General features: G+C 46.3%; 1 protein-coding gene and 1 long non-coding RNA gene across 3 annotated transcripts; both read left to right on the top strand.

Annotated features, from left to right (window-relative positions):
• The first annotated feature begins 9,215 nt into the window (after positions 1-9,215).
• Positions 9,216-24,169, top strand: LOC116828635 (uncharacterized). 2 transcript variants are annotated; one of them, XR_012655455.1, is made up of 5 exons: positions 9,216-9,349; positions 10,030-10,156; positions 21,888-22,001; positions 22,355-23,866; positions 24,081-24,165. XR_012655455.1 is itself a non-coding variant. In XM_032787015.2 (5 exons), exons 1-4 carry the CDS (start codon positions 9,260-9,262, stop codon positions 23,794-23,796), a joined length of 1,773 nt encoding a protein of 590 aa, XP_032642906.1. In that variant the 5' UTR covers positions 9,216-9,259; the 3' UTR covers positions 23,797-23,809; positions 24,081-24,169. The 2 variants fall into 2 exon arrangements, 1 of the variants encoding a protein (XP_032642906.1); XM_032787015.2 differs by having other exon boundaries at positions 22,355-23,809; positions 24,081-24,169.
• Positions 13,239-19,935, top strand: LOC142046540 (uncharacterized). Its single transcript, XR_012655460.1, has 2 exons — positions 13,239-13,689; positions 19,175-19,935. It is a non-coding gene; the product is annotated as an uncharacterized LOC142046540 (long non-coding RNA).
• Positions 24,170-25,559: the final 1,390 nt, after the last annotated feature.

The following is a 25,559-nucleotide window of genomic DNA, read 5'->3' as shown; positions in this document are numbered from 1 at the left end:
AGGGTCCTGAAGAGCCAGCTCAGTGGGAAGAACAAGATCCACGCCATCAACAGATACGCCCTGCTGGTCATCAGATACCCTGCCGGTATAAGTGAGCTGGGCAAAGGAGGACATGGAAGCTGCTGATGTGAGGACCCGGAAGCTCCTCACAATGCATGGAGGTTTCCACCCAAGTCCAACACCAGAGACTGTATATACCAGCTGGAAAGAAGGCGGGCGGGGCCTGTGTGAGCGTCAAAGCCACTGTCCTGGACGAAACCCGGAACATCCAGGAGTGCATCAGTAGATGGCCCCCAAAGATGAGCTGCTGAGAGAATGCCTGAGGCAGCAGCAGACATGGAGGAAGACCAAGCAGAAGTGCCATGGCAAAGACAAGACCCTGCATGGGATGTACCATCGACAGATAGCTGAGGTGGCTGACATTGGGAAATCCTACCAGTGGCTGGAAAGGGCTGGATTAAAAGACAGCACTGAGGCACTGATCATACAGCCACCAGGAACAGGCCACTGAGCACAGATCCATTGAAGCAGGTGTCTACCACATGAGAGAGGAACCCAAGGTGCAGACTGTGCAGAGAGGCCCAGAGACAGTCCAACAACATAGTGGCAGGATGTAAGATGCAGGCAGGAACAGCATACACTGAACGGCACAACCAAGTGGCTGGCATTGTGTACAGGAACATCTGCACAGCGTATGGGCTAGACCCTCCCAAGACCAGATGGGAGATTCCACAGAAGGTTGTGGAGAATAGCAGGGCTAAGATTCTGTGGGACTTCCAGATCCAGACGGACAGGCAGGTACTGGCCAATCAACCAAGACGTCGTGGTAATAGACAAGGACCAGAAGACAGCAGTGGTGATAGATATAGCAGTGCCAAGTGACAGCAACATCAGGAAGAAGGAATATAGAGAAGCTGGAGAAGTACCAGGGCCTGAAAGAGGAACTAGAGCGAATGTGGCAAGTGAAGGCCAAAGTGGTCCAGTGGTGGTAGGAGCACTCGGGGCTGTGACTCCTAAAGCTGGTAGATGAAAGTGTGGCTCCAACAGATCCCAGGAACAACATCAGAGCTCTCTGTCCAGAAGAGTGCTGTGCTAGGAACAGCTAAGATACTGCGCAGAACCCTCAAACTCCCAGGCCTCTGGTAGAGGACCCGAGGTTGAGGAAGACACATACCACCCATAGGGGTGAGAGGGGAATTTTTTATTAATTAAATTGTGATATATAGCGGGAGTGGGGAGTGGCTGATAATATATTATAGGGTTGTCTAGTGTTGGTAGATACTTTTATTTTCACACGTATCGTAACTAGTATTGTGTCGGTTTAGTTGTTCTCGGATTTAGGGGTTTGATGAGAAATAAGCAGCTATTCAGGTCAGTGTTAGTTTTAATGGGGGAGGGGGAGTTTAGGTTAAATAGAGTGTGTTATTTAAGATTGAAGATTACTGTCGTAGGTTTTTGTAAAGATGTATGTCCTACAAGCATTAAACTAATAATACCATATCAAATTTTGTAAGACCAATCAATTTGAACGTAAGTCCAGTTTCATTAATTGGCAGGTATCAGTTATGAGGGCCTGAAGACAGAAAGAGAAAAAGAGAACTACTATATGCATTTAAAAGCAAGGTATGTCAGGTTATAAATTTAATGTATAGAACACATTAACCAGAGGCCTTTTAAAGAGAAACGAATGAACTTTATTCATGCTATGTACTTGAAAAAACAACCAGAGGCCAGAATAGATCAGTTATGTACGTCATCATTATATGGACTTGAAACTGGTAATTTAGTATCTTACTTACAAGGGTTGCTTATTTCTCGTGATCAGTTAAACCAAGAAATAACCTAATACTGTAACCATATCCATGGTGTAAAACAATTACTTAAATTTATGTCCTTAGATCATTAATTTAACATTACCTAAATATTATTCATATTGACAAGATTCTTTGTTAATTCAACCCTAAATGTTTTTAATAAAATTAAGCAGTAATATTACTGGTGATATGCTAGCGGTAAATAAATTAATGTAAAATAATACATGGGGGGATATATGGAAATTTCTCTGTTGGGCGGGGGCAGAGGTGTTAGGTATGTTTGTCAAAAGGTAGTTTAATGAAGATTCCGGCTTTGGGGGCCAGAGATGAAGGTTTGAGTCTTTCTCTTTTGATTATTCTAGGAAAGTTGTAGTTTTCAGTCTTTGGTTTACAAGACCAATGCTTTAGTTAAGCTACTAGAATATTTTAGGTTTAATATTTTGTTTTCAATTATCCCCGCTGTGGGTATAAGGATTAGGAGAATTGTGAAGTATAAGATAGAGGCTGCTTGGCCAATGGTAATGAATGGATCTTCGACTGGTTGGCCCCCAATTCATGTGAGTACTAGTAGGTCAGCTGCTAGACATTAGAGTAGGGTTTGGTTTAGGGGTCGGAATATGGATGAGCGTTGTTTTGATGTGTGTAGGATTGGTATTAGGAATAACACTAGAATGGAGAATAAGAGGGCAAGTACGCCCCCTAGTTTGTTTGGGATGGATCAGAGGATTGCATAGGCGAATAAGAAATATCATTCTGGTTTGATGTGGGGAGGGGTTGATAGAGGGTTAGCTGGTGTGAAATTGTCTGGGTCTCCTAAGATTTGGGGAGAATAGTGCTAGGGTTAGTAGGAGGGTTAGTATTAAGATTAGTCCTAATAAGTCTTTGTAGGAGAAGTTGGAAGGGAATTTTATCGGTGTTTGAGTTTAATCCTGTTGGATTGTTTGATCCAGTTTCGTGGAGGAAGAGTAGGTGTACGATTGCTAGTCCAATGATAGCAAAGGGTAGTAGGAAGTGGAAGGGGAAGAATCGAGTTAGGGTAGCATTATCTACTGAGAAGCCCCCTCAGATTCATTGTACCAGGGTGTTGCCGATATAGGGGATGGCTGAAAGTAGGTTGGTGATGACAATAGCACCTCAGAATGATATTTGGCATCATGGTAGGACATAGCCTACGAATGCAGTAGCTATAACTAGGAATAGTAGAATAATTCCTGTGTTTCAGGTTTCTTTGTATAGATAAGAGCCGTAATAAAGTCCTCGACCGATGTGAAGGTAGATACATATGAAGAAGATGGAGGCTCCGTTGGCATGTATATTTCGGATAAGCCATCCGTACTGTACGTCTCGGGTGATATGGGCTACTGATGAGAACGCTAGTGAGGTGTTTGGTGAGTAGTGTATTGCCAGAAAAATTCCAGTAATGATTTGTACGATTAGGCAGATGCCTAGTAATGATCCGAAGTTTCATCAGGCAGAGATGTTAGAGGGGCTTGGTAAGTCAATGAATGAGTTGTTGATAATTTTAATTATTGGGTGGGTTTTTCGTAAGTTTGTGGCCATTAATATTTTTGTAATTGAATACAATGATGGTTTTTCGGACCATAAGTCTTGGTTAAAGTACGGGCAAGAATTATGATGTATTTAATGTTTTTATTTGGGTTTTGCTTTGTTTTTTGGATGGTTGGTGTGTCTTGTAGTTCTTCTCCTTATTACGGAGTGTTTAGTTTGGTTTTAGGGGCGGCTTTTGGGTATGGAGTGTTGGTTGGGATGAGTGGATCTTTTATTCCTTTAGTTTTGTTTTTGATTTATTTAGGTGGGATGTTAGTTATTTTTGCATATTCATCTGCGTTAGCAGCGGAGCCTTATCCTGGGGGTTGGGGAGGTTTAGATACGGTTATTTATGGGTTGTGTTATTTAATTTCTGTTGTGTGGCTTATGTTAACAGATTATTCTTGATGGAGTATGGAAGATTTTGGTGATAGTACTGTTGATGCTGATGGGTTATTTGTTGTTCATTTAGATTCTAGTGGGATTTCATGGTTTTATGGTTTTGGTTCAGGGTTATCTACTGAAGCTGCTGCCCACACTCTGCCCTGACTTGGCATTAAACGCTGCTGTTCAGGGTGGGCAGAGTCTGCGCAGGGGGCGGAAACTGACTGTGCAGGGGTGTCAAGCAGCAGGCAGTACATCTTCCAGCTTACACAGCGCTCCTCTTGAGGTCTGGGAAAGGTACTCGGAGCCTCACAGCTAAATACAGGGTGGAATCCTCTGCCCAGAAGACCAGACATCCCAGTCCTGCTAGGTGGCTGTATCTTAGCACCAGGCTACCAGGGGTCACTGCCCCAAAAGGGGTACACACAGGCCACTACCCAACCTGACCACCAGGGGTCACTGCAGTAATGGCAGGCGATACATGCAGGGCACGCCCTTGCCTGGCCACCAGCAGGTCACTACTCCAATAGGGAGCTACACGAAGGGCATTGCCCCACATGGCCACAAAGAGACCCTGCTCCCATTTGTAAGGTACATTAATGGCACTGCCTTGCCTGGCCACCAGGGGGCACTGCCACAATGGTGGTGATGGACAGTGGGGTTCACAGAGGCCACTGTCCGAACTGGTCACCAGAGGTCACATAGCATGCATTGTCTTAGCTGGGCACCAGGGGTCACTGCCGCAATGGTGGTGGGGATATAAATAGGGCACTGCCACACCTGACCACCAAGGGGGGTATGGGTCACTGCTCTAATTGATGGCGCTAGACATAGGGTAGTGCCCCAGCTGGCCAGCAGGAGTCACTGCCTCAGTGTGTGGGGGAGGGAATAACCAGAGGGCACTGCCTCACTTAGCCACCAGGGGTCACTGCACGTACACACACTCTCTCTCTCGTTCTCTGTGTGGATGCCAGGGATCACTGCCCCCCTCCTTCCCTCCCCCCCAATGTGTGTGAGGGGGGGAAGCTGGGGGATACACACAGGGGACACACACAGGGGACTGACCCACCTAGCCACCAGGGGTCACTGCATCAATGTGGGGGGCTAAACACACGATATTGGGTCAGGGTCTGGTCTCAGCCAGGCTGGTGTCTGTGATCAGACCAGGGGGCAGTGGAAAGTCCCGCCACTAACTGAGCTGAGTCCATTGCCAGGGGGCACATACTCATAGTAATGTCCTGTAGAGTAAAATCTAGATGGAACTATCATTGTGCTTCGTTTGACAATAAACCTGGCCGAAGTGCCTCGTACCTTACTAGACTCTGTGGTCATTGAGGGTTCTCTTGGGATCTGCTGTGTCAGCTACCTGCGCAGAGCTGGGACAGGCCACAAAGGAAACACACGCATGCAGCCGATTGATATCAACACAGAACAGAGCAGGGCACCACAACTGAAACTAGGCTGGACAAGACACTGCCCCAGGGATGCATTGTTATACACAGGTACAAACAAGTTACACATCGCTCCTGACATACTGAGGTGTAGCCCTTCTACATAGCAAGGTACAACCCCTCTGTGCAGTAAGGTGCTGCCTCTCACCTTGTACAACTTGGTTTGAACAAAATAACTCTATCCATCATATTACCCTTTTGGCCCTGTCATTGGGATAGGTCGGCTTGTTCCTTGTTATCTGTGTGGAATGTACAAGTATGCGAATGTTCTGATATCTGGTGTCCAGTACCTTTTAGGTATGTCTCTTTTTGCAGCATCAGCTCTTTCCTTGCCAGCTTCTGTGAGCAGGACCTGCCTCTGGCTCACAGCTTAACTTTGCTTTATGTTAGCAAAGTCTTGACAATTACTTTAGTTCAGGCCTTAGGCCTCATACCAGGCCTCTGATACCAAGGTTTATATCTCAGGGCCTCCTCTTACTACAGATGGCACCGTCACACACTCCTTTTGTTCTGCTCTTCTCTCCCATTTGGTTCCCAGAGTTTGTTACTGGGAGAGTTTCAAAATGACTCAGTGGTTTAGTTCTGATGGGAAGGGCTGGGTCAGTGCTATAATAAAGTGACCAAACATTTCCCCAGCATAGAATTGTGGAAATGTAGTGCTGGAATGGACCTTGAGAGGTCCTCTAGTCGAACTCCCAGCACTGAGATGTTTGTCCAACCTGTTCTTAAAAGCCACCAATGATGGGGATTCCACTACCACTCCTGCTAATCTAGTCCAGTGCTTAATTAGTTTTTTTCACAATTGAATCACATAATTCACTCAGCTTCAGTTTGTGATTCACTATAACCCCTGGTCATTTTCAGTAGTACTACCCCCTAGCCATTTATTCCCCACTTTTCAGTTGTGCATTTGACTTTCCTTCCCTGAGTCTAGTACTTTGCACTTGTCTTTATTGAATTTAATCTTTTCATTAAGCCCACTTCTGCAGTTTGTAAATGTTATATTGAATGTAGAGGATGTAGAAAAAGCTAATGTACTCAATGATTTTTTTTGCCTCTGTCTTCAGAAACAAGGTCAGCTCCCAGATTGCTGCACTGGGCAGCACAGTATGGGGAGAAGGTGGCCAGCCCTCTGTGGAGAAAGAAGTGGTTCGGGACTATTTAGGAAAACTGGACAAGCACAATTCCATGGGGCTGGATGTGCAGCATCCGAGGATGCTAAAGGAGTTGGCGGATGTGATTGCAGAGCCGTTGGCCATTATCTTTGAAAACTCATGGCAAATAGGGGAGGTCCAGGATAACTGGAAAAAGGCTACTGTAGTGCCCATCTTTAAAAAAGGGAAGGAGGAGGATCCGGGGAACTACAGGCCAGTCAGCCTCACCTCAGTCCCTGGAAAAATCATGGAGCAGGTCCTCAAGGAATCAATTCTGAAGCACTTAGAGGAGAGGAAAGTGATCAGGAACAGTCAGCGCATGGATTCATTCAAAGGGCAAGTCATGCCTGACTAACCTAATTGCCTTCTATGAGGAGATAACTGGCTCTGTGGATGAGGGGGAAAGCAGTGGATGTGTTATTCCTTGACTTTAGCAAAGCTTTTGATACGGTCTCCCACAGTATTCTTGCCAGCAAGTTAAAGAAGTATGGGCTGGATGAATGGACTATAAGGTGGATAGAAAGCTGGCTAGATTCGTTGGGCTCAACGGGTAGTGATCAATGGCTCCATGTCTAGTTGGCAGCCGGTTATCAAGTGGAGTGCCCCAAGGGTTGGTCCTGGGGCCGGTTTTGTTCAATATCTTCATTAATGATCTGGAGGATGGCATGGACTGCACTCTCAGCAAGTTTGCAGATGACACTAAACTGGGAGGAGTGGTAGATACGCTGGAGGGTAGGGATAGGATACAGAGGGACCTAGACAAATTAGAGGATTGGGCCAAAAGAAATCTGATGAGGTTCAACAAGGACAAGTGCAGAGTCCTGCACTTAGGATGGAAGAATCCATGCACTGCTACAGACTAGGGACCGAATGGCTAGGCAGCAGTTCTGCAGAAAAGGACCTAGGGGTTACAGTGGATGAGAAGCTGGATATGAGTCAACAGTGTGCCTTGTTGCCAAGAGGCTAACGGCATTTTGGGCTGTATAAGTAGGGGCATTGCCAGCAGATCGAGGGATGTGATCATTCCCCTCTATTCGACATTGGTGAGGCCTCATCTGGAGTACTGTGTCCAGTTTTGGGCCCCACACTACAAGAAGGATGTGGAAAAATTGGAAAGAGTCCAGCGGAGGGCAACAAAAATGATTAGGGGGCTGGAGCACATGACTTATGAGGAGAGGCTGAGGGAACTGGGATTGTTTAGTCTGCAGAAGAGAAGAATGAGGGGGGATTTGATAGCTGCTTTCAACTAAGCCTTGGCTGGGATGATTTAGTTGGGAATTGGTCCTGCTTTGAGCAGGGGGTTGGACTAGATGACCTCCTGAGGTCCCTTCCAACCCTGATATTCTATAAATTCTAATCCTGTCCTCCAACATGCTTGCAACCCCTCACATCTTGTGTTATCTGCATATTTAGAAGGCATGATCTCCAGTCTGTTATCCAAGTAATAACTGAAAATATTGAACAGTATCAGATCCTGAACTGGCCCCTGTAGACTGCCTTATATACATCCTCCCAGTTGGACAGTGAACCATTAATGATTACTATTTGAGTTCAGCCTTTCAACAAAATTTGCACCCATTTTATAGTACTTTAATGTACACCACATTTCCCTAGTTCGCTATGAGAATAACATGGAGGCCTATCTCAAAAGCCTGACTAAAATCAAGATATGTCCTGTCTACGATGTCCCCCATATCCATAAGCCCAGTACCCCATGAAAGCAGAAAATTAGACTGACTTGGCATGATATGTTTTTGAAAATCCATGCTGGCTATAACTTATCATCTTACTATCTTCTGAGTCTAGAAGCTTAGAAATTAATTGTTTAATAATTTGTTTATTCCAGATACCTACATGAGGCTTGACTGGCCTTTATTCTCTAGGCTTCTTTGTTCCCCTTTTTAAAGATAGGTACTATGTCTGCCCTTTTCCAGTCTTCTGGGACCTCACTGTCTGTCAGGAGTTCTCAAAGATAATTGTGAATGGTTCCGAGTTTGCATCAGCTAATACCTTGAGTACTCTAAGATGAATTTTGTCAGATCTCACTGACTTTAATACATCTAATTTATCTAAATATTTTTTTAACTTGTTCTTTCCCTATTGTGGTTTCTGTTTCTTCCTCCTCTTGGTTAATATTAATTAAGACCCTACCTGATTTGCAGGATTATCTTCAAATAATTGCAGCTGTGTTGCAGAGAAGATTTGAAAAATCGTGGAAAAGAAATAATGGATCTATATTAATTGCAGTAATCTGGAAAAGCCACAGTGGACCTATTTGTCTAAGAAAAATCTGCTGGAACAATATAAACACTTTGACCCCCAGATCTTTTCTACAGTACTCCGTCCTAGGCAGTCATTTCCCATTTTGCATGTGTGCAACTGATTGTTCCTTCCTAAGTGGAGGACTTTCCATTTGTCCTTATTGAATTTCATCCTATTTACCTCATACCATTTCTCCAGTTTGTCTAAATCATTTTGAATTTTAATCCATTGTCCTTATTTTTCTGCTCTAACGTTTTCCTTCTCTTAGAATCATGAAATCATCATTTCACGAACACTTTCATCCATATTGCTTTCCACCCTCAATTTCCTAACTAACTCCTACCTGTTAGTCAGAATCAACCCTAAAATGCCTGTCCCCCTGGTTACTACTTCCATCTTCTGAAGCAAACAGGTGTCCCCAACACATTTCAAAAATTTATTGGACACTGTGTGTTTGGTTGAATTCCTTTTCTAACAGGTGCCTGGGTAGTTAAAGTCCCCTCCTCCCATTACTAATTGTGTTTTGAATTGTGTTTTTAATTGAATTGTGTTATTATTAATTGTGTTATTTGCGTGACAGAGTCTAGAACATCAGTCTGTGGGGAAAGAGCCAGGGGGAATTGTGATGTGACGTTACTGTTCTGACATGTCCCCAATTGCCCTGACAGGCTGCAGTGTAACATCCCATCCTTTTGGAGGACAGGGAAGGGAAATGGATGCCGTGGAGCCAGTGCAGGTAGGGATTATCAGGTAGTTGCTGGTGGGTTCCTGTTGGTGGGAAAAGGGCAGTAAATACATAGGAGGTGGGCACTTCTGGAGGAGGTGGTGGTCTGGAGGGAGAAGAGGGCAGGAAATACAGAGTGTGGAGAAGGGGAGGGGGACAGGGTGTGACAAACCTGCTGGGATTTATTTACTGTAGGGCCTGGATCCTAGCAACAGAGCCAGGGGGGTTGTGGAAGTTCCCTAACTTGTGGAACAGGAAACAGCCCCGGACTGGGTTGGGGAAACTCCAAGTGCTGGAGCCTGAACCTATTAGCTAGAGGATGCTATAAGATATGAAGGGGTTTACCCACGAGGGAAGCCCCTCTCATCTGGCTGCTGGCAATGGGGAGGGTGTTGAGATTGCCACCCGGGAATTGTCTCTGGGCCCTGCTGGAAGCTCCATCTCCTGAAACAGCCTTTGGCTAGTAGGTGAGTGATGAATGTGAAGACCCCTGCCATCTCTGTCTGCTAGAATGGGTGAGGGCTGCTCTCTCTTTTTCCCCTCACCTTGATGCTTCCTGGCTGCTCTGATGCGGTGAGGTGGGACTCTGCTGCCTGCCTCCATTGCTTCCATGTGATTGGCTCTCCTCTCCTGTGAACAATGGGGTTGTCACTGGGCAGCAGGTACTGAGTGTGGGGCACTTCTTCTTTCAGGGGCCGGTGACCTTCGAGCAGGTGGCTGTGTATTTCACCAAGGAAGAGTGGGCTCTGCTGGACCCTGCTCAGAGAGCCCTCTACAGAGACATCATGCAGGAGAATTATGAGAATGTGACCTTGTTGGGTAAGAAATCCTGTCCCCTCGATGTGACAAACTGGGAATGTTCTTAATGTTTTCTCTGAGTACTGTGTTGGTGCCTCAGTGTCCGCTAGGCAGTTCATAATTATCTAGGTGGTGGAATAAGGCTGTATAATTGCACCAGAGCAAAGGGCCAGTGCACCTAAATGCCTGACACTGTCTCCTAGCAACTGATGGCCTGGGCCCCTCCTCCTCAGAGGTGCCAACTGAAGGTGTTGGAGACAAAGGGATCAGTTGACCTCCTGGCCCGGGAAAGGAACTAAGCAGAGGAAGAGGGGCTGGAGGGGTTGGAGTCTGGAGCTGACTGGGGACGAGGAGTGAAGTGCAGACGTGGGGGTCTGGCTCATGCCCCCCCGGATGGACCGGGACGAGGAGTCCCGTTCGCTGTACCTACAAGCTCTGTTTTAGACCGTGTTCCTGTCATCTAATAAACCTCTGTTTTACTGGCTGGCTGAGAGTCATGTCTGACTGCAAAGTGGGGGTGCAGGACCCTGTGGCTTCCCCAGGACCCCGCTGGGGCAGACTCGCTGTGGGAAGCTACGGAGGGGCAGGGGATGCTGAATGTTCCAAGGAGAGACCCAGGAGGTGAAGACGTGTGAGCTTCTTGCCCTGAAAACAGTCTGCTCCAAGGGAGGGGAGGCTGCCCAAAGTCCTGCCTGGCTTTGTGAGGAGCAGTTCCAGAGCATCACCCAGGGACTCTGTGACACACGGTTATTAGAAGGAGAAATGAAGCGTTAAGGCTCACAACACCCCACAACTCAGCCTCAACTCTGTTCTGTTTTAGCAACACCACATCAGGCCAGTGACACACATACTAGCACTCTACTCTCCCCACTATAGAACACTTTGGGAACAGAAGCTACCTATCCCTGGCCTGCACTCAAACACTGAGCCTACTGCACACAGTCCGTCTCTGACTTTCATAATGTCACCACCCCTTTACCTTTGCAGTGAGGATTCCTTCTGAGGCACTACCTTCACTTATGCCTCACTGAGGCCTGGAGACAACGAGCATGTATGTCACCAAACAGCTGACAACCCTCGTGTCAGGAACACACCCTTGTGCACCTTTATTGACACTACCTACAACACTCAGCACTGAAATGAGCTACTATCCAAGGGAAAAGGACTGAGACTAGGAGACAGAGAGAGGGAGAGATGAAATCGAGAAGGCTTTGGAAAAGCCAGGCAGATTACTCTGCCAAAATGAATGTAGAGTTCGGTTTTGCTTTCTCAGAGTGACCAAGGGATCTGTAAACTCTGTGTTCCAGTTGCCTAAGCAATGCGGTCTTGTTCTGAAAAAGCTCTATTGTGTTGCTGCAAATACCTACTGGCTGCAGCACCCCAAAAGAGACAGTGTTTATGAGGAGTCTGAAATCATTGGGACTCACTGAAGTGCCATCATGACACAAAGGGGTGTTACCTCCAGAACGGCCTGTCTCAAGAGTGGTGGAGCGTGGGGATCACGCTTGCAAAAAGCAAAGCCTAGGAAGTAGCAGAATATGGGTTTGTCTACATTGCCTTTGAGAGAGATCATCCCAGCCTGGGTCCCCAGACTTGTGCTGGAAGGCTATATATAATTGTGTAGATGTTTCACATTGGGCTGGAGCTTGGTCTGACAAGCCAGGGTGGGCTTGGGAGCCTGAGCTCAGGCCTGAGTTGCAATATCTACACAGCTATTGTTAATGTGCTAGCACGAGCATCAGTGGCTGAAAGGCTTGCTCCCCTAACCCTAAGCTAGGAGAGCCTGTATAAAGGCTAGAGTCATCTGAGAGCCTATAAAACCATTTCACCTTCCTAAGTAAGTACTAAGTATTATCTAGACCACCTCCTACTGGTGTTTTTTTCCAACTTGTTCTTAAAAGCCTCCAGTGATGGAGTTTCCACAACCATCCTAGGTAATTTATTCCAGTGCTTAACTACCCTGACAGTCTGAAAGTTTTTATTAATGTCTAACCTAAATCTTCCTTGCTGCAATTCAAGCTCATTATTTCTTGTGCTTTCCTCAGTGGATAAAGAGAACAATTTAGCACCCTCCTCTTTCTAACAACCTTTCATGTACTTGCTGACTTATGTCCCCCCTCAGTTTTCTCTTCTCCAGACTAAACAAATCTGACTGAGAAACAAATTTTCTCCATCTTTCCTCAGTGGTCATGTTTTCTGGACCTTTAATCATTTTTGATTTGCTTTCCTCTGGACATTCTCCAATATGTCCACATCTTTCCCAAAGTGTGGTGCCCAGAACAGGATGCAATATTCCAGTTGAGGCTTTATCAGTGCTGAGTAGAGTGAAAGAATGACTTCTTGCATCTTGCTTACCGCATCCTGCTTATACATGCCAGAATGATGTTTGCTTTTTTTGCAACAGTATTAAATTGTTGAATCCTGTTTAGTTTGTGATCCACTCCAACCCTCAGATCCTTTTCAGCAGTACTCCTCCTTAGACAGTCCTTTCCCATTTTGTATTTGTGAAACTGATTATTCCTTCCTATGTGTAGTACTTTGCATTTGTCCTTATTGCATTTCATGCTGTCTATTTCAGACTATTTTTCAAGTTTGCCAGGCTCATTTTGAATTCTAATGCTATCCTTCAACGCGCTTACAGCCTCTTCCCATCTTGGTGTTGTCTGAAAACTTTATAAGTATATTCCCTATGCCAGGATGGGCAAACTTTTTGGCCAGAGGGCCACATCTGGGAATAGAAATTGCATGGTGGGCCATGAATGCTCACAAAATTAGATTTGGGATATGGGAGGAGGTGAGGGCTCTGGTTGGGGGTGTGGGCTCTGGGGTGGGTCCAGAAATGAGTTCAGGGTGTGGGAGGGGGCTCCAGGCTGAGGCAGGGAGTGGGAGGTGAAGGGTGGAGTGAGGGCTCCGGCTAGGGTTGCGGGCTCTAGTGTAGAGCTGGGAATGAGGAGTTTGGTGTTTAGGAAGGTGCTTTGGGCTGCGATCAAGGGGTTCGGAGGGAGGGGGATTAGGGCTGGGGCAGGAGGTTGGGGTGCAGGACGGGGTGCAGGCTGTGGCTGGGGGTGAAGGCTCGGGGGGTAGGGCTGCTGATGAGGGGTTTGCGGTGTAGGAGGGTGTTCTGGGCTGGGATCGAGGAGTTCAGAGAGCAGGAGGGGGATCAGGGCTGGGGCAGAGGATTGGGGTGCAGGGAGAAGCTCAGGGGTGCAGGCTCCGGGGAACACTACCTCTGCAGTTCCTGGCCAATGGGAGCTGCAGGGGCAGCATTTGGGGCGGGGGCAGCATGCAGAGTGGAGGCCCCTGTGCATAGGAACGGGGGGTCGGGGAGCCATACAACTGCTTCCGGGAGCCGTGTGGCATGGCCCATGACCCTGCTTCCCAGCTGGAGTGCCAGAGGGGCCCATGCTGCTGCTTTCAGGAGCTGCGTGGAGCAGCCCCCATCCCTGTGATGTTATTGACATGAACTGTGACCGTATAGATCATTGTAGCAAACAAGATCCTATAGTTGCACCAAATCTTGCACAAATGAGGTCAAAGAAGGTGTCTATGGAAAGGTTGTAATTTGCTGGTTATGATTATGCTGTCCGTAAGTGTATCATTTTTGTATTTGAAGTTATGAATATTGCTTATGTACTTGTATCTCATTGTGTTTGATTCTGAAGTAGCATCAGTGAAGCCTTTGGTCAGCTGCTTGAGAAAGGACTATTCTGATCAAGTGGCCCCTCAAGAAACACTTAACTGACAACACACTTTGGGAGACGTCACATCCACATCTGAGCTTTCCTGGGAATGTTCAAACTAAACAATGTAAAATGTAAACAATGACGTTGGCCTGCAAAAAGCAGAATCATTCATGGACATGTGGCTACAAACTCCATCTTGTTGCTGTGATTTTGCACAGAAGAACAAAGGGGTTTCCACCCACAAGAGAGAGACTATAAAAGGCCCTAGAAGCCTCTCCATTTTGTCTTCACTTGGCTCAAGAGGTGGCCTCTCCACCTCAAAGAGATGCTTGAAAGAAACTGGAACAAAGGACAGTAACTACGGGGGTGTGAGTGATTGCTGGACCCAGGCCATAAACTACAACTTTGATCTGAAAAGGACTGGGCCCAGACTAAGAAGAAAACTAGTCTGTAGGAGAAGTTTATTGGGACATCTCTGAGGGTGAGATTTACCTGTTTTCAGTGTCCTATGTATTAGGCTTAGACTTGTGTGTTTTTGTTTTATTTTGCTTGGTAACTTACTTTGTTCTGATTGTTATTACTTGGAGCCACTTAAATCCCATTCTGTATACTTAATAAAATCACTTTTGCTTATTAATTAACTCAGTAATTAATACCTGGGGGAGCAAACTGCTGTGCATATCTATCAGTGCTATAGAAGGTGGACAATGTATGAGGTTTACCCTGTATAAGCTTTATACAGAGTAAAACAGATTCATTTGGGGTTTGGGCTCCCAGAAAGACTGAATACTTGGTGCTGGGAAAGTCCTCCCCACCACCCCACTGGGGTAAGTGAATCTTAGTTTCTGTGCACTGCATGGGGGCGTGGCCCAACCTCTTGGTCTGTGCTGTAGCTGACTGGAATGTGCAACTCAGCAAGATGGGAGTGGAGGGAAGCCTTCTCTGGCAGGGGGGTTTGCTCTCAGTGGTATTCCAGCACATCTAGTGACAGTCTTGAGGGAGTTTCTGTGACCCAACCCATCACAGTGGCATAGTCGAGCAGGATCTATGCACAGCTGGTTGCTTTGAGACCCTAATAGTGATTTTAAGTGAGTTTTGGGTGTGGTGGCTGGAGAACAGATAAAATGGTTACTGGTTTGTTATTTTCTGTTTGTTTATTTTGGGTGAGGGAAATAAGCACAAGAAAGCAGGAAAATGACTACAGTGAGGCAGCCACAAAAGTAGAGCTGGCCAGACTGGAAGCAGAAGAGAAGGCAAAGGACCGCAAGTTTCAAATGAGGCTCGCAGAAGCAGCCAGGGAGGAAGCTGCTCACAAAAAAGCCATGGAATTAAAAGACAGATTGAGGAACAGAAAGCTGCCCAGGAGGAGAAGGAAAGGGAGAGGCAGCTAGCCTTAGAGTTAAAAGAGAAATACAAGCCCAGATTGAGACCCAGAAGCATGAACTGACTGGAATGGAATGGAAGAGACAAAACCCTTCAGCAGCCAAAACCACTTTCCCAAAAATCAATAAATGGGAACAATTATGCCCACAGTATGTTGAATCCAGTGATATTGCTGAATATTTCATCACCTTTGAGAGACTGTGCACCCTCCATGCAATTCCTGAAGATCAAAAGATGACCACGTTGGTAGCAAAGTTGACTGGGAGAGCTCTGGACATATTCAATAAGATGGCACTTGATGCTTCAAATTGTGGTAAATTTAAGGAACTGGTTTTGAAACAGTTTCAGATTACACCTGAAACCTACAAGGTTAAATTCAGGAGTCTTAAGAGGGAATCTAGATTGAGTAATGTGGCCTATATAAATGAAGTGAGAGACTTGTTCGACAAGTGAGTGAGAGGAAAAGGCATTACAAGCTTGGAAGAAATGTGTGATTTGGTTATGCGGGAACAATTCCTGAATATGTGCAGTGATGATGTAAAACAATATTTATGGGACAAAAAAGGTGAATGCAGTGGGGGAATTAGCTGAGTTTGCAGACTCTTATGAGCATTCATAAGCTGTAATTAAACATAAACCTGTGGCAGAGGGATACAGGCTTGGCGGAAAGTAGAATCACTGTTTTATCCCTGGGAAAAATGGAGGCTGGGCATTCACCTCCCCATTCCCCTGTTACTCATCCCAAATCTCCTGTACGTGCAGAGGAGCCCAAAAGGTGCTATCATTGTCAATCCACTGAACACCTGAGAAATAAATGTCCTTGGCTGAATGGAAACAGGCAGTAGGTAACACATGAAGCTCTCAGAGCACAGGGGTATCCCAGGCTGCTGCCTCTTTCCACACAGGATTTGTAAAGATTGCTTCTACACAACCAAGCAGTGAGTACATGCATGCTGTTAAATGTATTGACAAAGTACTCCAAGGATGGAGAGACACTGGTGCAGAAATTTCTGTGGTCAGGAGGAACCTGATCCAGGAGAAGGATTTGTTGCCAGGGAAAATGGCAGAATTAGAATTGGTGGGAGGTTACAAAGTCCTTGCACCTTTAGCTAAGGTACACATGGAAACTGATGATTTGCATGCTGAGCTGACTGTTGCAGCAGTGGCACACAATTTTGCACCGTTTCTACTGGGAAATTATTTCTTTGATGTCAAAGAACGTGTCCTAGGGTTTGTTAGCAGCAAGAAGGAATCTTGTGCTAAAATCCCCATGGTGGAGGGTGAAGTCACATGTGCTGCAGGGGGAATGGGCGAGTGTCTTTTTAATTCCTCTGTAGCAGTGAAAAATGCAGCTTTGGGGGCAGGAGCAGTTGAAAGCAGTTCCCCATAGCCCCAGGGCTCAAGGCAGGTCCCTGCAGGAAGGGCTGGATAGAGCCAGCTCCTGTCCTGTGATCATCAGCCTGGGGGAGGGGAATGTTCCGCCTTGTAACAGGGAGGCCTTCCCAGCTGCTGACTGCCAGAAAGTTGCAGCCCTGGGGTGCACAGAGACATGTATCCCGGAGATGGAAGTAGAGGTCCTGGTGGACTGCTGTGGTGGGAACAGACGCCAAGGACTCTAGCTGGAAGCAAGCCCAACCTAAGTGAAAGGGGGGGGGGGGTGGATTTTGCTGGCCAGTGAAGGATCTATCAGAACTGGTAGCTGTGAACACACAGCTGGACCAGCATCACCTTCCCTTTTGGGTAGGGTGACCAGATGCTAACTGTAAAATGTCAGGACTCACCCGTCCGGGTCTTTGGTGGCAATTCGGTGGAGGGTCCTTCAGTCACTGAGGGTCTTTGGCAGCATTTTGGCAGAGGGTAATAAGTCTTGCCGCCAAAGACAGAAGCACCCACTGCCGAAATGCCACCGAAGACCATCAGTGACTGAGGGACCGACCGGATGGGTAAGTGTAACAATAACAGCAACAAAAAGTCCGAAACAAAATATCGGGACAAATGGCGTCCCAACTGTACTTCGATCAGGATGCGGGACAAACTGCTAAAAATCGTGACAGTGGTCACTCTACTTTGGGGGGGACACAGGAGTGTCTGCCTCAGAGGGGAGCCCAGAGAGGGAAGTCCAGACGGAAGGTGAGGGAGGACAGGAGGGTCTGCCCACCTTTTGTAGGGAGGCTTTTCCCCAGGAGGAGGGTGAAGAATCTGCATCTAAAATGCCGGACCCCCTCACCTATGGATCGGGTTTTGAAGGAAGACAGGGGGTCAGATCTCCTGGAGGGGAGAGTACACCCAGCTGACCTGTTGGGAACAAAGAGTGGGGTGACTGAGGGTATCTTACCAATCCAAAACACTCCATTAAAAAATGTTGTTTGTGCTACCATTGTGAAAGAGAACACTGTCTAATCAAAGCTGGGGGAAGAACAACTGTGCATTTGGGAAGCTTCACGAGGGGGTGGGGTCAAACCCAAAGGAATTCCAGAGGGAGGAGCCAAGGGCAGGCATGGTTGCAGTGCACCCTTTCCTTGCCAAATCCTCAAACACATGCCTGAATTTAGAGCCTCCTCCAAAGAGACAGGAGACTCTGTGTCTAAACCTCTACCATGGTACACAGAAGAACTGGGAAATGCAATAGACACTAAACAAGCTAAATTGTGTGAACAGAGCCTGTCCACCATAGATTTGCTGTTAATCTTGTATCTTTGCTACTTAATCTAGGGGGTCAAGACAAAGGAGTTAATACTAATAGTTAAACCCTTTAAAGATGTGTAACATACCTGATTTGTGGAAAAAACTTTTGTACATGATAAGGATGGTGACAAAACAGTCCCACAAGCATGTTGCTCTTCAGCTTATACCTGTAAACAGGCTGGAAGTGAGGCACAGCAGCAAAAGCATAACAGGCCTACGCTGTTGTGTGGAAGGGGAAACTGAGGCACACTACCTCATGGCATTGGTGGCTAAATGCCAAGACACCTGTACTTTAACAGATATTACTATCTGCAGTCTGTTAGCAATAGACTAAGCTTGATAAGTATATGGAGGGGATGTTATGATGGGATAGTTTAATTTGGGCAATTGATCTTGGATTATCAGCAGATAAGTCTGCTCAATGGTCTGTGAGGGGATGTTGGATGGGATGGGAACTGAGTTACTGCAGAGAATTCTTTTCTTGGGTGCTGGCTGGTGAGTCTTGCCCACATGTCAGGGTTTAGCTGATCGCCATATTGTGGGTCGGAAGGAATTTTCTCCAGGGCGGATTGGCAGAGGCCCTGGAGGTTTTCGCCTTCCTCTGCAGCGTGGGCATGGGTCGCTTGCTGGTGGATTTCTCGCAGCTTGAGGTCTTCAAATCACAATTGAGATTTCAATACTCAGTCATGGTTAGGGTTGTATAAATTGTATGGGTAGGTTTGTGGCCTGCTTGTGCAGGAGTCAGACTAGATGATCATATTGGTCCCTTCTGACGTATGAGTCTATGTTTCCGGCTCAGGGACAGGAACCCTAAACTTGCTAGAACACTGCAAGTGACATCATAGGGTTTAAAGTACTGGAGGGTGTGTAACAGAGACAACAGGGATTTTACAAGTACGCCTCTGCCATGGATAGTGTCCAAGTATCTGGCAGTAGGTTAGGAGGAGGGTGTGACATTACTGACATGAACTATGACCGTCTAGATCAGTGGTTCCCAAACTTGTTCCGCTGCTTGTGCAGGGAGCCCCTGGCGGGCGGGACGGTTTGTGTACTGCTGTGTCTGCAGGTTTGGCGATCGCGGTCCCGTGGCCAACTGCAGCCACTGGAGCACGATCGTGCCGAACCTGCGGATGCAGCAGGTACACAAACCGGCCTGGCCCACCAGGGGCTTTCCGTGCACAAGCGGCGGAACAAGTTTGGGAACCACTGGTATAGATCATTGTAGCAACCAAGGTCCTATAGTTGCATCAATCTTGTACAAAGGAGGTCAAGTAAAGTGTCTGGAAAGGTTGTAATTTGCTGGCTATGATTATGCTGTCTGTCTGTATGTATCGTTTTTGTATTTGAAGTTATGAATATTGGCTAAGTACTTGTATCTCTGTGTGTTTGATTCTAAGTAGCATCAGTGAAGCATTTGGTCAGCTTCTTGAGAAAAGACTTCTAAGTGCACAATCAAGAAACACTTAACTGACAAAGCACTTTGGGAGACACCACATCCACATCTGAGCTTTTCTGGGAACGTTCAAACTAACATGTAAACAGTGGCATTGGCCTGCAAAAAGCTGAATCATTCATGGACATGTGACTTGCCCAGGTGGCTACAAACTCCATCTTGTTGCTGTGATTTTGCATAGAAGAAAAAGGGTTTTCTGCCCAAATTAGAGACTATAAAAGGCCCTGGAAGCCTCTCCATTTTATCTTCACTTTGCTCAAGAGGTGGCCTCTCCACCCCAAAGAGACACCTGAAAGAAACTGGAACAAAGGACAGTAACTACGGGGTGTGACTGATTGCTGGACCGAGGCCATAAACTACAAAATTGGTCTGAAAAGGATTGGGCCTAGACTAGGAAGGAGTCTAGTCTGTGAAAGAAGCTTATTGGGACATCTCTGAGGATGAGATTTACCTATATTCAGTTTTCTACTGTATTAGGCTTAGACTTGTGTGTTTTGTTCTATTTTACTTGGTAACTTACTTTGTTCTGTCTGTTATTACTTGGAACCACTTAAATCCTACTCTTTCTACTTAATAAAATCACTTTTGCTTATTAATTAACCCAGAGTATGTATTAATACCGGGGGGGGGGAGTGCGGACTGCTGTGTATATCTCTATCAGTGTTACAGAGGGCAGACAATTTATGAGTTTACCTTGTATAAACTTTATACAGAGTAAAACGGATACATTTGAGGTTTAGGCACCCAGAAAGATTGAATACTGGTACTGGGAAAGTCTCTGTTAACTGAGAAACCCCTGGGCTAAGTGAATCTTAGTTTCTGTGCACTGTGGAGGGGCGTGGCCCAACCTCTTGGTTTGTGCTATCAGCTGACTGGAGTGTCTAATGCAGCAAGATGGGAGTGGAGGGAAGCCTTCTCTGGCAATGGGGTTTGCTCTCAGCAGTAGTGTAGTTGGGGGGGGAGCGGCTGCTCCCCACTTAGCACATTCCCCAAAAATGGCACCTTTTTAATTTTTATACTCACCCCAGCTGCTCCGGGTCTTTGGCGGCAATTTGAAGGTGGGTCCTTCAGCCACTTTGGGTCCATGGCAGCAATTTGGCAGCAGGTCCTTCAGCTGCTCTGGGTCTTCGGTGGCAAGACTTGGATTTTTCTTTTCTTTTCTTTTTTCCACTGCTTCGACACCTTTTTTGTTTGCTCCCCCTGCTGGTAGAACCTGGCTTTGCCACTGGCTCTCAGTGGTATCCCAGCACATCTAGTGACGGTCTTGAGGGAGTTTCTGTGACCCAACCCATCACAGACCCTGCTCCCCAGCTGCAGTGCTGGAGGGGGCCATGCTGCTGCTTCGGGAGCTGCGTGGAGTGGCCCCCGACCCAGCTCCCTGGCGGGAGCGCCAAACCAGGAGCTTGAGGGCTGGATTAAAACGGCTGAATAGAACTGGACCCAAGAGAGATCTGAGGGACCCCACTCGATATGCCCTTCCACCTTGGCTGTGAACCATTGACATCTACTCTCTGACTATGGTTTTTCAACCAGTTGTGCACCCATCTTATTGTAGGCTTGTCTAGTCTATATTTCCCTAGTTTGCTTAAGAGAAGGTCACGTGAGACAGTGTCAGAAAGTCAAGTTATATCACATCTACTGCTCCCCCACAGCCAAAAGGCTTGTTGCTAGAGCCCTGCAAATCCACGGGTATACGCTTTGTGTCTGTGGATGTCCAGTCCACAGGATCAGATGTGGATGCACCTTTTTGTATCCACGCAGGGCTCTACTTGTTATCGTGTCAAAGAGGGATATTAGGTTGGTTTGATGTGATTTCTTCTTGGCAAATCCATGTTGACAGTTACTTCTCACCTTGTTTTCTTCAAGATGCTTAGAAACTGATTTTTTTTATTATTTGGTCCATTTTCTTTCTAGTTACCAAAATTAAACTGACTGGTCTATAATTCCCTGGGCTGTCCTTATTCCCTTTTTTATAGCTAGGTACTATATCAGAGAATTTGGGAGGACTGGTAGCAAGGAGGGTTGTGGGCAATGGGAGGGAAGGAGAGAACACAAGGAGTGGTTGGTCCTCAGGTCCCAGGAGGTGGGGAAGGGTGAGAGCAATTAGAGGAAGAATTATGGGGGTCACAGTGATTATCAGGGCTAGCTGCCTTTCTGTGCCCTTCCTCATCTCTGAGTGTCCCCCCTCAGCTGTCAGGCCTCATGCCTTTCCCTCTCCTGCAGTGTCTGGCCCTCTCTCTGTCAGTAAGAAGCAGTTCCAGGTGAACTTCTTCTTTGGCCGGAGTCTTCACTTGCTGGGACATGGAATTGCCTTCTCTGAGTTTTAGGAGCCCCTTTGATCATCAGTGTCTGGCTGTGTGTGTTCCCAGTACACATGGGGACAGTTAAATCCCTCATGAGAAGAATGTCTTGCACCTTTGAGCACCTGGAGAGCTGGCCCCAGGATTCTACTGCTTTAAAATGGGCTGGAGTTAAAAAAAACTTTTTGTGTGTGTGACAAATGTCCCATAAATTCACCTGATCTCACTTTTCTTCTTTTCCTGAGCAGGTTTTCTAGTCTCCAAACCTGATATCATCTCCCAGCTGGAACGAGGGGAAGAGCCGTGGGCTCCAGATCTCCAGGGCTCAGAGGAAAGAGAGATCCTGAGAGGCAGCTGCACAGGTGAAGGTTCATTAAATCAACTCAGAATCTGTCATTTCCTGAAGGAAACTGCTGGGATTACCAACAAAGACCTTGTGAGCTCTCTGAGTTCAAGATTGGCCCCAGTAGATGTCATATCCTCAGGGCAGATAATGTTCATGGCTTCCTACACATCCTAATTCCTGGCAGTAGCTCCCTTCCCCCTAAGTGTTTGGATGAGATCTGGATGCAGAATTGATCACCTCCTCTTGCCCCTTTGGGGAAGAGTTCAGGGAAATTCAGTCCCTAATTTTTTTTTCCTTCTCCAGCTGTTCTCTTGGTTTGTTCTCCCCTTTTCTATTCCTGTTTCTGCAGTTTTTCTTTCTCTATCCCAGCAGGTAATGGGATGGTGAGTGAGACCATGGAGCAGAATCCTCATCAGGAAGATGATGAGCACGTGGAATCACATGGGGTGTTATTGCAAAGATGCAAGGGGAATGTGTCCAGGAGCTGTGAGCAGGGAAAAGCCTGTGAGAGTCAGTACATGCCAGAGAAGTGGCAGGGAAACCAGCCAAGGCAGAAAGTTGGTAAATCAGTTAATTATCGGGGAACTCACAAAGGCCTCAAGGAAACCATGGCCCAGCAGAAAATCCTGATGAAAGAGAGAAATAACACATGCATTGAGTGTGGGAAAAAGCTCAGTAGGCGCTCAAGCCTTATTAGACATCTGAGACTCCATGCAGGACAGAGCTCCTATGAATGCTGTGAGTGTGGGAAAATCTTCACTCAAAGTTCACACTTTATTAAACATCAGAGGAGCCACAGAGGGGAGAAACCCTACAAATGCTGCGAGTGTGGGAAAACCTTCACTCGGAGCTCTGTCTTTATTAATCATCAGAGAATCCACACAGGAGAGAGGTCCTATGAATGCTGTGAGTGTGGGAAAATCTTCACTCAAAGTTCACACTTTATTAAACATCAGAGGAGCCACAGAGGGGAGAAACCCTACAAATGCTGCGAGTGTGGGAAAACCTTCACTCGGAGCTCTGTCTTTATTAATCATCAGAGAATCCACACAGGGGAGAAACCTTATAAATGCTGTCAGTGTGGGAAAACCTTTGCTCAAAGCTCAAACCTTATTACACATCAGAGGAGCCACTCAGAGGAGAAACCCTATGTATGCTGTGAGTGCGGGAAAACCTTTGCTTGGAACTCAAACCTTACTAGACATCAGAGGATCCACACAGAAGAGAAACTCTGCTGTGAATGTGGGAAAACCTTCACTAATAGCTCAACCCTTATTAAACATCAGAGAATCCACACAGGGGAGAAACCCTTTGAATGCTGTGAGTGCCAGAAAACCTTCACTAAGCCCTCAACCCTTGTTGAACATCAGAGGATTCACACAGGGGAGAAACCCTATGAATGCCGTGAGTGTGGGAAAACCTTTGCTTGGCGCTCCACCCTTGTTACACATCAGAGGATCCACAGAGGGGAGAAACCCTATGAATGCTGTGAGTGCAGGAAAACCTTCACTCTGTCTGCAGACCTTATAAGACATCAGAGAATCCACACAGGGGAGAAACCCTATGAATGCTGTGAGTGTGGGAAAACCTTCCCTCAGTGCTCAACCCTTACTGAACATCAGAGGATCCACACAGGGGAGAAACCCTATGAATGCTGTGAGTGTGGGAAAACCTTTGCTTGGAGCTCAAACCTTATTACACACAGGAGAATCCACACAGGGGAGAAACCCTATGAATGCTGTGAGTGCGGGAAAACCTTCGCTCGGAACTCACACCTTAGTAGACATCGGAGAAGCCACACTCAAGAGTGACCATATGGATGCTGTGAGTGCAGGAAAACCTTTTCTCGGAGCTCAAACTTTATTACACATCAGAGTATCTGTAAGTGTGGGAAATTTTTCTATCAGAACTCAGCCCTTTTTTATCCTTAGAGAATCTGCAAGGGAGATAAACACTTTAAAATCCTTGTCTATGGCTGAGGAAAGTTTTTTGTTTTCCTTTTGCTAATTCCCACATAGTGAGCTTTAAGGCAGCATTTTTGACATCGTGATATCTCAGTTGCCCCAGCTGAGTTGTCTGCTTTTCCCTTTTGCAGCTCACCATTTCTTGGAGTGAATTCCAGGGCTGGATTTACACCTTACACACTCCTAGGCTCAGCATCTTCAGTGCCCACCCTGCCTACAGTTGACCTTCATGTTGCACATGGTTTTAGAGAGATAAGGCGCCCCTAGAATGCTGGTGTGCCTAGGCATACTCCTACTGTGCCTAATTGGAAATCTGGCCCTGGTGAATCCCACAGTATTTTTCATCAATTTCTTTGTACTGTATCATGAAAGTGTGTGTCCCTCCAACATGAATGTCCATCAGCCCCAGGTGTGGGAACCAGGAGTGACCTCTGCCAGGTACGTGGAGGTTAAATCTACCTGCGCCTTGACTCCACTAGGTTTTCCATGGAGTTAGCTAGATTAAGTTAGTGATCCTGATGTAAAACCACAGCTATTTTTTCAGTAAAGAAAATAGCCCATGTACAGTGGTCAGGGTTATGTAGTAAATTTCCTCACCATCTGACGCAACCTCCGTCACTTCTCCTAGTCTAACCAAATTAAGAACATCATGTTTATACTTTTCCTCCCACTGCAAAGCGATTGTTAGTCACCAGGCTTCCCACTAGGGACAAATTGTCTCATTCCCCGTTGTTCTCACATTGCACTGGTCTGTGCTGAAAAGCAGTTGGGTTTTGTTCCATTTTTTTCATTTTAAATATATTTAAATATAATAAAAACGAGCAGGGATGAGGGGGAAAAGTGTTTTTTCACCCTCTTTGATACTTGAAGAGGTGGTGAGTTAGAGGGAGTCCGACCTTCCGAATTAGCCCAGCAATATTTCCTTTGTTAGAGCCATATAGAATTTATCATCTACATCTCTGCTACTTAATGTGTCATATGATTTGGGGTGCTCAACCCTCAGCTTGGGGATCACACTTTGTTTTCTTTGATCCCAAAACAGTAATTTAGGGCTGAGATGAATGTGTCACAGACCTGGAAGGGGAATTTGAATGGATCTCAAATGCAGTGAGATCATTTGGAGTTTAAATTCCAGTTTCCAACTGTCGGCAAAGCCTGTTAGAATCATAGAACTGGAAGGGACCTCAAAAGGTCATCTAGTCCAGACCTCTGCACTCAAGGCAGGACTAAGTATTATCTAGATTAGACCATCCCTGACAAGTGTTTGTCCAACCTGCTCTTAAAAATCCTCAATGATGGAGATTCTACAACCTCCCTAGGCAATTTATTCCCGTGCTTAACCACACTGACAGGAAGTTTTTCCTAATATCCAACCCAAACCGCCCTTGCTGCAATTTAAGCTTGTTGCTTCTTGTCCTATCCTCCGAGGTTAGGAAGAACAATTTTTCTCCCTCCTTCTTGTAACAACGTTTTATGTATTTGAAAACCGTTATCATGTCCTCTCTCAATCTTGTCTTCTCCAGACTAAAGAAACCCATTTTTTTCAATCTTCCTTCACAGGTCATGTTTTCTAGACCTTTAATCATTTTTGTTGCTCTTCTCTGGACTTT

Source organism: Chelonoidis abingdonii, chromosome 3 (assembly GCF_003597395.2).
Source record: "Chelonoidis abingdonii isolate Lonesome George chromosome 3, CheloAbing_2.0, whole genome shotgun sequence".
In the NCBI taxonomy this organism is placed as follows: domain Eukaryota; kingdom Metazoa; phylum Chordata; order Testudines; family Testudinidae; genus Chelonoidis; species Chelonoidis abingdonii.
This window is presented reverse-complemented; position numbering and strand designations above follow the sequence as displayed.